At 36.7% G+C, this 13852-nt stretch overlaps 4 protein-coding genes across 5 annotated transcripts; 3 read left to right on the top strand and 1 right to left on the bottom strand.

Moving 5' to 3' along the window:
• On the top strand, positions 358–3251 carry LOC18593426 (mitochondrial pyruvate carrier 4). The gene is made up of 6 exons (XM_018124163.1): positions 358–596; positions 840–931; positions 1975–2073; positions 2168–2220; positions 2985–3058; positions 3161–3251. Exons 1-6 carry the CDS (start codon positions 358–360, stop codon positions 3207–3209), a joined length of 606 nt encoding a protein of 201 aa, XP_017979652.1. The 3' UTR covers positions 3210–3251.
• LOC18593425 (protein GrpE) lies at positions 4283–6885 on the top strand. Of its 2 annotated transcripts, XM_007020643.2 has the most exons (6): positions 4283–4572; positions 5080–5287; positions 5375–5568; positions 5656–5823; positions 6158–6286; positions 6531–6885. In XM_007020643.2, exons 1-6 carry the CDS (start codon positions 4435–4437, stop codon positions 6642–6644), a joined length of 951 nt encoding a protein of 316 aa, XP_007020705.2. In that variant the 5' UTR covers positions 4283–4434; the 3' UTR covers positions 6645–6885. The 2 variants fall into 2 exon arrangements, with proteins under 2 accessions (XP_007020705.2, XP_007020704.2); XM_007020642.2 differs by having other exon boundaries at positions 5080–5568.
• LOC18593424 lies at positions 7243–9391 on the bottom strand. The gene is made up of 3 exons (XM_007020641.2): positions 8858–9391; positions 8427–8585; positions 7243–7690 (listed from the first exon to the last, which is right to left on the bottom strand). The coding sequence occupies exons 1-3, from the start codon at positions 9179–9181 to the stop codon at positions 7562–7564; spliced, it is 612 nt and encodes a 203-aa protein (XP_007020703.2). The 5' UTR covers positions 9182–9391; the 3' UTR covers positions 7243–7561.
• On the top strand, positions 9994–13705 carry LOC18593423 (trigger factor-like protein TIG, Chloroplastic). The gene is made up of 13 exons (XM_007020640.2): positions 9994–10372; positions 10490–10573; positions 10858–10983; positions 11100–11188; positions 11398–11581; positions 11776–11866; positions 11962–12116; positions 12195–12287; positions 12377–12469; positions 12590–12670; positions 12839–12988; positions 13102–13197; positions 13418–13705. The coding sequence occupies exons 1-13, from the start codon at positions 10049–10051 to the stop codon at positions 13493–13495; spliced, it is 1644 nt and encodes a 547-aa protein (XP_007020702.2). The 5' UTR covers positions 9994–10048; the 3' UTR covers positions 13496–13705.

Raw genomic sequence — 13852 nt, 5'->3', positions numbered from 1 at the left:
ACGAGTCAAATGTGACTCACCAGTTCAATGTGTACATACCTTTCAGTTCTGATTTTTATTGTTTTTTTCGATCCTGCAAGTCCTTACCCTTAACAGAAATTTAATCATTGTTAAATTCAATATCAATGGACTTTTTTTACCTAAGTGATTTATGACCTACCAAATTTATATGATCGTGTGACAGTTGACATGACCAAATTACATTAAATTTCTTTTATCACGTTAGTTTATTAAATCACATGTCACATAAATGAAAAAAAACAATTAATATTTATTTAATGATAATTAAATTTTCATTAAGATTAAAAATTTATTTAATTTTAAATCAATATTTAAAAGTTTGTTCAAATGTAATAAATGGTAATGGCCGTACCTTCAACTGCATTGATAGCCATAGACAAAGAAAAATATTGCAATCTCATAAATGGACCCTCAAATTCTTTAAATGCCGATCATGGCGGTGGCCATGGCATTAAAGCAATTTGGAACTTAAATTCAAACATTGCTCACAAGAAGGTTGTCACTATAGAGGAGTCTAGGACCACCTTAAATTGGATTCCTGAACCATGTCTCTGGGCTAGCCCAGTGGACCAATGGTCCTAGCAATGGAATGGATATGGGTTCCAGTTCAGATTTTCTGCCCCCAATGGGTTTGTCATCGACAGCATGGGAAAAGATTGATTATGCATGAAATCAATTGTCACCTTATTCCATGATGGTCTAGACCCTAGAATGAATTACATGGTCCAAGCTTTGGCACACATTGGTGTCAGTTTCCTGGGTCCCAGGTACCAGTCCGAGGATTCTGTTATTCTGTTCTGAACTTGTGTATCTTCTTGTTTCTGTCACAAAGAGCTCATCAAGGCAGAATCTCTATTGCATCATCAAAAGCTCCAAGCATTCTGGAACCACCCTGCTGGTCCCAAAACCAGTTTGTTCTGTTTCCCATTTCTGTTTTCCTTTTGATTGGATCAGACTTCTTTTATCCATTCTTCTTGTGTTTGTCTAAGCCTGTGAATTTTCAATCAGATTTGAGTCTTCAACCATTTGTACATGACCGTTCTTTTTTAGCTATCTTAGGGTGGCTTGCTTCAAAGGGTTTTGCCTATTTTTATTCCTCTAGCAGGTGAATGAAAATTGGAATATGGGGGTATTGAATTTGATTTAAGATCATTGCATCAGATTGTGAAATATACTGTTATTTATCAGCTAATTTTGTTACCTATGCATTAAGGTATTGAAAATGATTATCATCATTGTGGATTGAATGCAATTCATCAACTTCACTGTCTTTTTTATTATTACCAATTCTTTATCGACCTTCCAGACAATCTTGATTGCTGTTGGTGAACACAGAAAGTTACAATACTAACATGCATCAGCCTGAAACGAATTCGTCTAGCTATCTGCATCTGATTTAGTTGGCTATAAGCCTTGTTAGTTACTGTTCTTTTAGCTACCAGCTTTTTGTTGCAGTTCCATGTCTAACTGAGGCCAGCAGGATTAATCAGGTTAGCAGTTGGCATACAAAACCAGTGTCATGTAATACTGCATTGTTGCAAGCCTTGGATGCTTTCTGTTCCTGTCTTGGTTAGGTGTTAGGATGATCGATACCTTAAAATTCCTGGCAATCTTGATTGCTTTTGGTGAACACAAAAGTTATAAGGCAAACATACATTAGCCTGAAACAAATTTGACTAACTTCATCCATCTGATTTAGTTGGCTATAAGTCTCGCTACCGGCATTTTGTTGCAGTTCCAAGCCTAACTGAAACCAGTAGCATTAATCAGGTTAGCAGTTGGCATACAAAATCAGTGTCATGTAATACTGCATTGTTGCAAGTCCTGGATGCTTTCTGGTATCTGTCTTGTTTAAGATGTTTCGATGATTTATACCTTAAAATTCAGCACCATTTTCTCAGATTCAATATCCTGTTATCATTCAATTTAAAGAGCATATAACACCCATCGCAGTTCATTTTTGGGCCCCAACTTTTAAATGGCGTGTCAGCATAGCCAATGTTGCTGACTTCGCAAAGCCACCAGAGAAGATCTCTTATCCCCAGCAAATAGGTGTGCCCCTAACCAGGTTTTACTTATCAACTTTAGAACTGTCAGTTTATCTGTTACAAGGCATAATCTTTACCTTTTGATCGTTATACTACAGCTGCTACCTGCACCGGACTAGTTTGGTCACGGTATAGCACAGTGATTAACCCGGTATGTCATACCAGCTGCAAATACCTTCCTCTTTACAAGAAGAAACTTGATTTTCAAATGAACAGCAGATTCCACCCCCTCAACCTACCCCCTCTTTCCCATGTTCTTGATGTTGACAATTTGATTTGCAAGATTCACTAAACTAAGTTGACATGTTGACGTGAGAGATTAAACTTACCATGTACTGTCAACTTCATCTCGTGTTCCACAAATCCATATCAGAAAGGATCTCAGGGTATTTGCACTGCAGTTAATAGACATGTAGCTAGAGACTATGATAGCCATTCTGTTTTTCCTGCTAGCATATGTTCGTTGGATGTGTTAGTGCATTTAAGATTAAGCCATGCATGTGTAAGTATGAACTAGTTCAGACATTGAAAAACTGCAAAATGGCTCATTAAATCAGTTAATAGTTTGTTTGATGGTATCTGCTACTCAGACAACTGAAGAAATTCTAGAGCTAATACCTGCAACAAACAGATCAATGCCGGCTTGACTCGTTGCTCTCATACCATGTTAGCTTAAATTCACTAACAGGATGATATATAGCCTTTGGTTTCATACACTATGTGAAGCTATGGACCCCGAGGCAAAGTAGAAGATCAGTGATGCAAATGGAAAAACAGATCATCATTGACCATATTCAAGATAAAAACATATGAAGCATTTCATTTACTATAATTCAATGCTAGACCTGATTTATCATCTCAGTAAGGTTTGCTTCTAGCCCTGTTTAACCTTGGCAAATGCCTGCAAATTTGCAGAAGAACTGGAACCTTTTCTCTGTCAATATTGCATTGTCTGGAACTGGCTTGTATCAACTCTCACGCAAGAATAAGTAATCTCCATATCCTAGAATCTTTCACCTTCTTCGTGCACGAAAAGTAAAGAAAAAAATTTGGGTTCTCCATGGTTATCACCACCTGTTGATTTTGTACAGGAAGGATTACTTTTCTGAGGGAGAGGTAGCAGCAATGGCCAAAGAATGATTGACAGTAACCAAAAATTGCAGGCAATCACCATGATTTTGGCAGATATAGCTTTATCATTTTGTATATCTTTGAATCATTTGATACATATTAGACATTCCTCTTTGCAAAACAGAGAATCATTTGTTTCTGCTAATCACCATTTTTGTAGTTTAGTCTAAGCATACATGCTGCAATTTGTGTATATTATTCACATTAACTTGTAGAACAAGCAAGACAGTTACTTTTTTTTTCTTTTTTTTTTTAATTTTGGAGAAAAAACCCGAAATCGGCATTTCGGGTATGAAGATACATGCAGCTACCATCAAGTCAAATGATCGGATGTGTAAAATTAAGATGTAATGAAAAATTTGATAAATATTATATCCTAAATCGAACATTTAAATTAAGTAAAAATATATCTTTCACTACATAAAAGTGTTTATGAATCAAATTAGGTCGAATTGAGATTCATTATATTTGCATTTGCTCAATCTCAACTTAATTAATTAAGAAAAAAAGATATAAATAGAATTTAAATTTGAAATCATGAGTTTTTCTTATTGAAATGATATTTCAAATCAACTTTGCATCCGATAAGTTACGAATTCAATTCATTACAAAATTTTTTAAATTTTTTATATAACTACGATATCAATCTAAGTGGGATCCACTTATAATACATATCTTGAAAGAAATAAGTGTATTTTGAAAACATAGTGGGAATTAGAGACACGTATGAAGATTAAAAAATATAAAAATAATTTTTAATCTCGTCCAATCGAACTTATTTTTTGAATTGAAATTTTTATAATAAGTTAAGTTCGGATTTCAAAATCCAACCCAATAGTTCATGAAAAGTGTCGAAGCCCATTTATTAAACGCTGTCGTTTTGGCCTAGCACGTACCCCGACCACAGATTTAAATGCCGGCGGACGAGAAACCTTCTAGACGCTTCTTAAAAATCAAAGCCAGAACGTCAATCAACAAGACAAAAACACCCTCAAGGAATGTCCGAATTTACCGTTCCACCTTTCAAAACGAAGTCGTTTTATACGATACTAAAAGAGGATAGTTTAGTCAACAAATGAAATGAAATCAACTTCCTTTCTCTCCAAGCAGGTCCTTTCCCTCTAAATTTTCTCCCCCGGTTTCCCATTTCTCTCTCTCAAGAAATCCCCCCCATTAACTTTTTTTATTTCCAATTTCGTCCCTCTAAAACCCTAAACCTTTCTTCTTCCTAGAGATGTTGATGTCCAGGGCTTTGTCACGCGTCTCGAGGAGCGTGGGGGCACGCTCCTTGCTTGTCTCTGCTCCGAAGAAGCTTCAAAAGCCAAGCCTTTCCAATCAGTTTCATTCTCTTGTTTATGAATCTCCGAATAAGGTACTGAAAATTGCAATGAATAAGCAAATAAATAAATAAATAAATCCTTGATTTTTTTGTGGTTGATTATGAGTAGGGTTTTGCTAGGGTTTAAGGGCTTTGCTTAAATTAGCTCAATTTGATGACTTCTGCTATCTGGGGCTCTCTTTATTTCAATTTTTATTGTATATTTTTTGTTTTATCATGCTGAAATCCTTGGGGCTTTGTTTGAAAGGGAAAGGGCTTAGATTTTGTTGGAAGTAGGTTCCTTTTATAGTCTTTAGATGTTACATTAAAGATTTAGAAGCTGAAACCTCATTTTTCCATGTTCATTTTGATGAGGGTCTTGTTGGGTTTTAAGCTCTCTTTTATTTCAGTTATTGAGTGATGATATAGGATCTTAAACCTGTGTTTTGGTTCCTTCAAAGCATAACCAATTCCCTGCATTTTGATAAAAAGTTTCATTTTAGTGCATTTTCTTTGAGGTTGGGTGCAATATTTTAAGTTGCATTAGCTTTCTCTGTGCAGTTGGTTACAAGTGATGTGTCTCTGTTGCATCATTCAAGCCTCAATTTTTCTGCATTCCAACGATTCGGGATCTCTTCGTCTGCCTCCCCTGAGCCCTCAGATAAGGAACATGGGAGTGCTGTTGAAAATAATGGTCAAGAGCCTGCAAAACCAAGTGGGGATATGAATCCTGGAGAGGCTGAAGTTGCTGATCAAGCAAAAGAATCAGGTTTTAACTCAGAATCCCAAAATACAATGCCTCAATCTAATAAAAGAAGGAGAAGAGCCACTAAACGAACTGCATTTTCTGATTCAGATTCTGAGAGTGATGGTGACTTGTCAATGGCTGATATGGTAAAAATTGTGGAGGAGAAAGAAGAACTCTTGAAGGCAAAGCAAAAGGAGATTGAACAAATGCAGGACAAAGTTGTTCGCACTCTTGCGGAAATGGAGAATGTTATGGCCAGAACAAGACGTGAAGCAGAGAACTCAAAAAAATTTGCCATACAGGTATTGTTGATGACTCAATGACAACTTGATTTTTGTTGTATTTGGAATCTTGGAAAGTGATACTAATTACTTGTCAATGTGCTGCAGAATTTTGCGAAGGGCCTTCTAGATGTGGCAGACAATTTAGGAAGGGCTTCTACGCATGTTAAAGGCAGTTTCTCTAAGATTGACGAATCCAAAGACACTGTTGGAGCTGTACCACTCCTAAAGACACTCCTAGAAGGAGTTGAAATGACTGAGAAACAGCTTGGAGAGGTAAATTTTTCATTACTTTACCAGAAGCCTGTTGTTAGTTTCACAGCTTCCTATGGTATTGGGAGTTCTCATGAAACTGAGTTGTTAGAGTTCATATAATTGATGCTGTAGGTTTGATTTCCACCATTGGTTCTTTGATAAAGGGGTAAAATTGGCGAAACTAACTCACTTCAATTATTGCACTTCATCCGGAAAAATGTTTTAAAAAGTCATGTGCTTAGTTAATTTTGGAAGTTAGTAGTCTCTTCTGTCACTCTGGCAACATTTGGCCTCTACATTTGTTCTATAACATATCAAATTTGCTACTAACCAGTTGTAATTGTTTTTACTTCAGGTATTTAGAAAGTTTGGAGTGGAAAAATTTGATCCTACAAATGAACCATTTGATCCACACAGGCACAATGCAGTATTCCAAGTACCAGATAATTCTAAGCCTCCTGGCACAGTTGCTCATGTTTTGAAGGTATTATTTTGTAATCCATTTTTTATTGAAACTGTTCCATTTTTTGATTGTCTGAAAGTTTATTCAAGTTTTGTTGACGTAATATTGGTAACCAAGCACATGAATTAAGTTCAATTACCAGTTCAATTTTCCTCGTCTTTATTGAAGTACAAAGAGTCTCGGTAACGAATTGCTGCTCAGACAGCTCAAGTGTTCTTAGTTTAGTAAGTTCCTAAGAAATTGTTTGTTTCTCTTCTTTATACAGGCAGGATACATGCTCTATGATCGAGTTATTAGACCAGCTGAGGTCGGCGTTACTCAGGAACTGGGCAACGATGCAGCTGAGAATAACACAAGTGACAAAGGCTCCGAGGCTTGATGACATAGGCTAGGTAGATTTGCTGTGGCAAATCTTCAAAACTTTTGCCTGTGATAAAAATTATATACATGTGAAGTTTCATGTGAAGAGTAGTTTTTGAAAACCCTTTTTGTTCCACCTATTTCTTGTTTCACTATTTTTCATAAAAAAATGCCTTCTAGATGGCTTTTGGTACGGTCTTTGGATGAGTATGCAGAAATTGGAATGCATCATGTTGAGTTGTGGCAGCATTTTATCTCTCTCTCACATGCGGGCTAAGTTATTTATGGTTTTAGTTGTGACATAGTATGTGTAGTGTTGCTATGTTGATGGTCAGTCCTGAGTTCTTATACATGAAATCTGGCTAACCAATCTATCTATATAGCTGGCCCTGCAATTGCCCAAATTTCAATGATGAGATCATCAGGTAAACCCTACCCAATGGTTTTGGAGGTGTTCGCTTAATGCTATTTGAGGATGGATGGTAACTCATGTACTTAGAAGAGTAAGCAAATCATTTCCCCTAACTTTTCATCCAAGATCTGTAAATGTTGATCTGGCCTTGTCCATGGAAACCAGTTATGATAATCCTGTTCATCCCAAGGGTATGATATAATGCTACCATGCAAACAGAGCAAACAAAGTAGTTCTCATTGATCACCTTGCCTTCTTAAAGCATAATCTACACTATGAAAGGAGATATATCAATCTAAGGGTTCTATGTATAATACCTGCTAATGACAAAGGAACAAGGAAATATAGGCAGTATAAGCTCAAGCTTTTGATAAGGTGCAGACTACCACCAAGGCTTAGCGGTCAAACTATACATCATGAACTAATTCCATGACCAAGCATATATAGGTATATAATACATAAGATGCATTGCTATGGAGTGACCAAATCTGTGAAATCTTGTTTGCCTTTGAACTAATTACATGTCAACCCATTGTCCAAAATCCAGCAGAGCTTGCTGCCTTCTCCTGACCTTCCTTCTCACCAACGGAAACACGCCTGTCATCATGGCCTTTCAAACACAAACCCAAGTCCAAATTGCCCATGCTTGAATCCTACAAAACAGAAAGATCTCTGCTTTATTCAGTCTTGCGAGGAAATCAAATGTTTTCATTTTCAACTTTGAGGAAGATGTCATCCATATTTTTTGAAAACAATGCAAGTTAAAGAGATTAACACTAGGGATATCAACTTGATCCTAGTACCAATAGTTTATGCTTTACCCTAGTAAACCTGTTCTGTCCCAACACTTTTAATACATTAATACAATATAGGACCAAAGCAGGCTCATATTAATGGCACTATAAGGCTGTGAGTCAGCTCTATATAGGATGGACCAACATTAGAGCTTAGTATTACAACCACATAAACTGAATGATGCTACGATAATGGTCTGGTTGCAATGAATAAAAAGCATTACTACTTGAAAAGGCTTGTATCCTGCTACATCTTAACCATTTCATGCTTTGCATTCAGAATTTCAACCTCACCGACCCGAAATAAAACACAACTACCTCCTCACACACAAGTTTGTGGAGCAAGCTTATAAACAAGTAAACATCATCCAAAAACCCAACCCAACCTATGCTTAAACCATACCAACCGGTGGAGCTTGAAGGCATGAAACACTTGAGTTTCTAACAGTTTAACAATGTTTTTCGAAAACCAAGACTGACCATTTTCAACTATCCTTTTTTATTTGTATTTCCCTTTCAAGAGGTCCTATTGCACTTAGATTTTCAAATTTCCACATGAAATTAAGATAATTAAAACAGGATTAACATTGTTTACCTGAGATCCCTTCTTCAAATCTTTATTCATGTTCAGCTCGTGATTGGTCTTGGATGATAGCCAATCCGGGGACTGGTTGGTCTCATTCTCATCTGTCTTAGCTTCATCTTCAACCTGTTTCGCAGCCGCCCTTTTACGCTCTTCCTCTAACACAGCAACCTGCAAAAATGGCAATCCACAGCCATTTTCATCATCACTATTCTCTTAACATAAGCAGCCATAACACTACTTCGTAGAATCATAAAGTCCAATTATTCAAGCAAAATATAAGAATTAATGCAATAATTAAAAGGGAAAAAGCCCATTCTTTTTGAGCAAAAACCCTAGATAAAACCACCCAAAACAAACGAGTGACACTACCTTTATACATGTACATGTACGTCAACTACTTTATACGCATAACAAACATACGTGTATATTTATACACTTACTGGGGTATAGCGAAACTTGCGCTTGGGAGGCTGCTCCTCGTCCTCACCGTCGACGGCGGACGCGGTGACGGAGGACCCGAAATCAGTTGAAGAGAGAGGAGTCCACCGGCAGAGCACGATACTAGTGGCGCCGGCGCCGGCGCCGGCGGAGGAAGAACTGTTGCCGTTGCTGTTGTTCCCGTTGGATTGAGAGTGTTTCACAGCAGATGAAGGCGACACGTGGACCCACTTCTTCTTCCACTTCCTCACCGGACCATTGAACACCGCCGTCGAACCGTACCGAGCCGAAGCCCGACCCAGCCTCGTGGAGCCCACTCCGTCCATGCGATTACTCTTAACTTCTCAGGTTACTAGCTGTAAGGGAGAGTTGAAACTTGAAACAGGTGTAGGAAAGTGAAGGTTTGGGTACGGTTCGAAGTGTTTGGTTCGGTTCTGTAATTTAAAGAAAGGCAGACAGGACAGGACTGGAGATAGGACAGGAACCGGAATTGAACGAACTGAACTTGTGGAAACAGAACGGCGTCGGTTTTGGTTCGGTCGTTTTTCTTGTTTTTCCGTACACTTGTGGAATTAAGGCGGTAATGGAAGTCAAAGCGCGCGGTGTTAAGCAAATTAATTAAAAAAATTTCCTCTAATTATGTAATAAAATATACTAATATAATAATAATATAATTGTTAAATATAATAAAAATTAAATCAAATAAAAAAGTTAAACATTTATTGTCATAAACATATATTTTTTTAATTAGAGAAAAAATTCCTCTAATTATTGCAATAAAATAAATGATAGAATATAATAATAATAGTATAATTCTTAATGTTAAATATAATTAAATTAGATAACAAAAAATCAAATCAAATAAATTTTTTTAATAAAATATTACTCTCTTTGTCTCTATTTTTATTTATTTTTTTAAAATGTCTTAAAATAAAATATATTTTTCACTAATTAATGCTCTTACAATTTTATATTATAAATTTATATTTAAAAAATTTTCATATTAAAAAACTATATATTTATATTAAAATAAACATTCAAATTTTACTAAAAATATCAAAATCAAAATTTTAATTTATATTTAAGAAGAATGAAACGCACCGTTTTACTGCATTGAAAATATCACGCTAGAAAGTTGGAGTCTCTATCTTCAACAGCTAAAGCTTCAAGCTTTCCAACAGAGCCAGCCAACCATGGAGCTCTGTGTTAACTCCCCAAAACTCCTCAATTTAAACCCAAAAACCAATCTTTTCGTTCCCAAAAGCACCATTTCTCTTTATCACAAAAACCCAATTCTCCAATTCAGCAACAAAATCCAAAAAGGACCCTTGAATCGTCCTCTCAAACTGCTCTCTTCTTTGTCCCGCCAAATTCAGTTTCTTCAACCGCCAGTCTCGTCTCCTCGAGACTCACCTCTTACTAAGGCTTCAGCAGCTTCTTCAGCGGCTGTCGGAGTCGAAACGGAGAAGCTTCCTGCTGATATAAAGGTCACCGAGACTCAAGAGCCTAATTCGAGAGTAAGATTTTGGTGGTTTTGTTTATTGGTCGTTTAAGTTTTTGCTTAATGCCGTTTCTTTTTTATTTGGACTGAGATATTAATGCTTGTTTTCTTTATCTTGTTGAATTTTATGTAGGTAAGGTTGAGTGTAGAAGTTCCAGCTGCAGTAGGTGAGCATTGTTACAGAAGGGTCATAAAGGAGTTCAGCAAGCAAGTAAAGGTAATTCTTGGCAGTGTTGTAGTTTTGTAGGGTCATTGGTTCATGATAAAGTCTTCTTTGTTGAGACTTTCTTTATGTTGCTTTCAGATTTCATGCTTCACAGTTTTATAGTGATGATAAATTTCCAACTTAGGACTATGACTTTTTGGTAGCTAGAGATGCTCTGGTGCTAGCTATTTGCTTTGTTAACTTCATTTGAATGCTGAAACTCATTTCTTTTATAACATATTTGACTTGGTGGAACAGAAGTTCTGATTCATACTTCAAATGTTTTGTGTGACTAGATACCTGGATTTCGCCCAGGAAAGATCCCAGAGAGTATTCTTCTAAATTATGTTGGGGAAGAAAATGTTCAGAAGGCCACAGTAGAATCTATTTTGAAAAGGACCCTCCCTCATGCTATGTCTTCGGTATGTTTCCTAATGTTTGCTCCTATCTGGTTAATGTTCCCAAGATATTATGTTCGTTTTCGGCCATTTCATGTTAATAACCACCTTGCCGATATTTGGTTCCTCTTATTCTATAGGTAACTGGAAGAGCTTTGAGAGATTCAGTTCGCATTATAACAAAATTTTCTGATATGGAGAAAAGCTATTCTTCTCTTAGTTCTCTGAGGTTAATCAATACTGCATCCTTAAATCTCACTTGCGTGCTCCATTGTTGGTTTTATTGTACAGTAACACCTGCAACAATTCATATCAGAGTCTTCTGTAATGGTGTACTTGAGGGAGAGGCATTTGATGAGGAAAGACTGATAAAATAAAGTTGCATAAGTCCCTACTAGCAAGGATATGAATGGTTATTGATTTAAAACTTTTTTCCAGTTATGATGTCATTGTAGATGTGGCACCGGAAGTCAAATGGAAAACTGAGAATGGGTACAAAAATCTGAAGATTGTTGTTGAAATAGACAATGACATAGAAGCCGAAAGAGCCTGTGAGCGGGAAATAAAGCGCCGCCACAAGTCCTTAGGTTCACTGAGAATTGTAACTGACAGAGGACTACAGGTTATTCATGTTTAAGAAACTCTCCTTCCTTTCTTAACAGATTTCGCCTTTTCAATTAAACTTCCCTTGTAATCAATGTACTCTCTTTAATCTTCAACACCAGCTTACTTTAGGTTATACTGAGATGGTTTTTTTGAGTCTTTTCCAATCATTATAGGAGTTTTATGACTTGCAAAAGGTTGAAATGTTCTCAGATTGGTGATCTTGTGGTCCTTGATATATCAGCAACGACTATTGATCAAGATGAGTCTAATGTTCAAAAGATTCCATCTGCAGAAAGCAAAGGTTTGCCACTATGAACTAATGCTGAAGTCAAACTGGAAGCTCAACAAAGATTGAGATCAAATTATTAGCTGGAAGCTCTTTCTTTCTTCTTGCAGGTTATCATTTCGATACAGAAGATGGTGATAAAGTACTTCCTGGTTTCCTTGATTCCATAATTGGTATTAAACGAGGTGAAACAAAGTCCTTTCCACTTGTATTTCCTGAATCATGGCAACAAGAAAATCTTCGCGGTGTTCATGCTCAATTTACTGTGAGTTTCTTTTTCTTTTACTGTGAGTTCCTGAATAATGAAACTCTCTTTTTATTCTCTTTTTTAATTTTCTTGTAGGTTGATTGCAAAGAACTATTCTACAGAGATTTACCTGAGTTAAACGACTCTATTGCTGATAAGCTTCTGCCTGGATGCACTGACTTGAAACAGGTTACCACAACACATGAACTTACCTTTTTTGTGACTCTAATTCCAACATTTACATTCACACAAATAGTTTCTGCTGCATGAATGTGCAGGTCAAGGAGTCTTTATTGGAAAAGTGCCGTGAGGTGGAGCAAGCTGCCAGAGAACAAGCAACAGATAATGCAATTCTAGACCAGCTTTGCAAGGTTATTAATACCAATATCTAGATTAGTTTCATTTCATTTTGTCGATGAGGTCTCTCTCTCTCTCTCTCTCTCTCTCTCGCTGTTTCTAAACACTAACTCAACATTATGATGTTCAATCAGATGGTGGAAATTGATATTCCCCAATCCTTATTTGAGGAACAAGGTAGGCAGCTTTATGGAGCCAAACTTCTAGAAATTCAGGTAAGGAGTACCCGTTTCTGATGACCAAGTATCCATACAAATTAAGCATCTGTTTGTGTGTGAGTACGTGCAAACGCACGTGTGTTGAGTCTGCTCATGTGGGTTTTTGCATGTGTTTGTACGTATGCGTGGCTACACCAAATTCAATTTATTGTTTCACCATTGCAGGCAAATGTAAAGCTAAATGAACAGCAGTTGGCTTCTCTGTCAAGTCCAAAGGCGGTGAATGAATATCTAGAGAACCAGCGAGAGAACATAATAAACTTGATAAAGCAGAATCTAGCAGTAGGAGATATATTTAAGCGTGAAAATTTGCAGGTAGTGTATATGCTTCTTACCTTTCCTTCAAACTTTCTGACACAATTCATACGACTGCCTTGGAAATTCTATTCTATGCAATTTTATGTTCTTAAAACTGGTTTACTCGGCAGTTTTCGTCAGAGGAGCTTGTGAAAGAGGTTCAGAATTCAATTGCTGAATTCAAACGCCACAAGCAAAAATACGATGAGGATCGTGTGAGAGAACAGGTCAGTATTCTAATATGGTGGCTATCACCATCTTTATAGTGTCTGGAACACTGCCACCGGTTCTGGGTGTATTTTGAATCTAGTTGTTGGCCAAAACATGCTTCATTGTTCTTATTGTGAAAGTTGCAGACCATGACCCTAGTGTACAAAATCAAAATCACCTGTTCATTTCCAGGTCACTCGGAGCAATAACCTTGATGTTCTTTCTGAAATTTTATAGGTACAAGACGTACTAGAGGGAGCAAAAGTGCTTGAATGGCTTAAAGAACATGCAGATATTCAGTATGTAACTAGATAAGAGAAAGAATACTCAGCCCTTGGGGGAGGGAAGGAGTTGGACTCGGTTTGTATTCATGGCTACTATCCGATTGCAGGATTTTGTCTTCTTTGTTTCTTATTTATTGTTGTATAAATTGATTTCTTTGTATGTACAATAGAATCTAGACTTTTTTAGTGGAGAGATTATGAAAGGTTCTTTACAAGATTAACCAGTTCAATTTGTGGGCAACCTTGTTTCAGAAAAAACATTTTATGAAACCTCGAGTTTGGCAAATTATGGCTTAAAAAATTCATTAGGTTCGAAGTCAATTGATATTTTCTGTCGACATAAATTGATATTTTCTGTCTACATAACATATGATGTGAGCACACGACA

This window comes from Theobroma cacao, chromosome 7 (genome assembly GCF_000208745.1).
Source record: "Theobroma cacao cultivar B97-61/B2 chromosome 7, Criollo_cocoa_genome_V2, whole genome shotgun sequence".
Taxonomy (NCBI): Eukaryota; Viridiplantae; Streptophyta; class Magnoliopsida; order Malvales; family Malvaceae; genus Theobroma; species Theobroma cacao.
This window is presented reverse-complemented; position numbering and strand designations above follow the sequence as displayed.

Excerpts from the sequence above, each read along its gene's own strand:
- LOC18593424 (XM_007020641.2), bottom strand. The coding sequence starts at position 9,181 with ATGGACGGAGTGGGCTCCACGAGGCTGGGTCGGGCTTCGGCTCGGTAC. Across the intron at positions 8,586-8,857 it reads GCAAGTTTCGCTATACCCCA|GTTGCTGTGTTAGAGGAAGA; the intron begins GTAAGTGTATAA and ends CCATTTTTGCAG. Across the intron at positions 7,691-8,426 it reads ATTTGAAGAAGGGATCTCAG|GATTCAAGCATGGGCAATTT; the intron begins GTAAACAATGTT and ends TCTGTTTTGTAG.
- LOC18593426 (XM_018124163.1), top strand. The coding sequence starts at position 358 with ATGGTAATGGCCGTACCTTCAACTGCATTGATAGCCATAGACAAAGAA. Across the intron at positions 597-839 it reads GCTAGCCCAGTGGACCAATG|TTTCTGTCACAAAGAGCTCA; the intron begins GTCCTAGCAATG and ends TGTATCTTCTTG. Across the intron at positions 3,059-3,160 it reads CAACTCTCACGCAAGAATAA|GAAGGATTACTTTTCTGAGG; the intron begins GTAATCTCCATA and ends GATTTTGTACAG.
- LOC18593425 (XM_007020642.2), top strand. The coding sequence starts at position 4,435 with ATGTTGATGTCCAGGGCTTTGTCACGCGTCTCGAGGAGCGTGGGGGCA. Across the intron at positions 5,569-5,655 it reads CAAAAAAATTTGCCATACAG|AATTTTGCGAAGGGCCTTCT; the intron begins GTATTGTTGATG and ends AATGTGCTGCAG. Across the intron at positions 5,824-6,157 it reads CTGAGAAACAGCTTGGAGAG|GTATTTAGAAAGTTTGGAGT; the intron begins GTAAATTTTTCA and ends TTTTTACTTCAG.
- LOC18593423 (XM_007020640.2), top strand. The coding sequence starts at position 10,049 with ATGGAGCTCTGTGTTAACTCCCCAAAACTCCTCAATTTAAACCCAAAA. Across the intron at positions 10,373-10,489 it reads CTCAAGAGCCTAATTCGAGA|GTAAGGTTGAGTGTAGAAGT; the intron begins GTAAGATTTTGG and ends AATTTTATGTAG. Across the intron at positions 12,671-12,838 it reads CCAAACTTCTAGAAATTCAG|GCAAATGTAAAGCTAAATGA; the intron begins GTAAGGAGTACC and ends TCACCATTGCAG.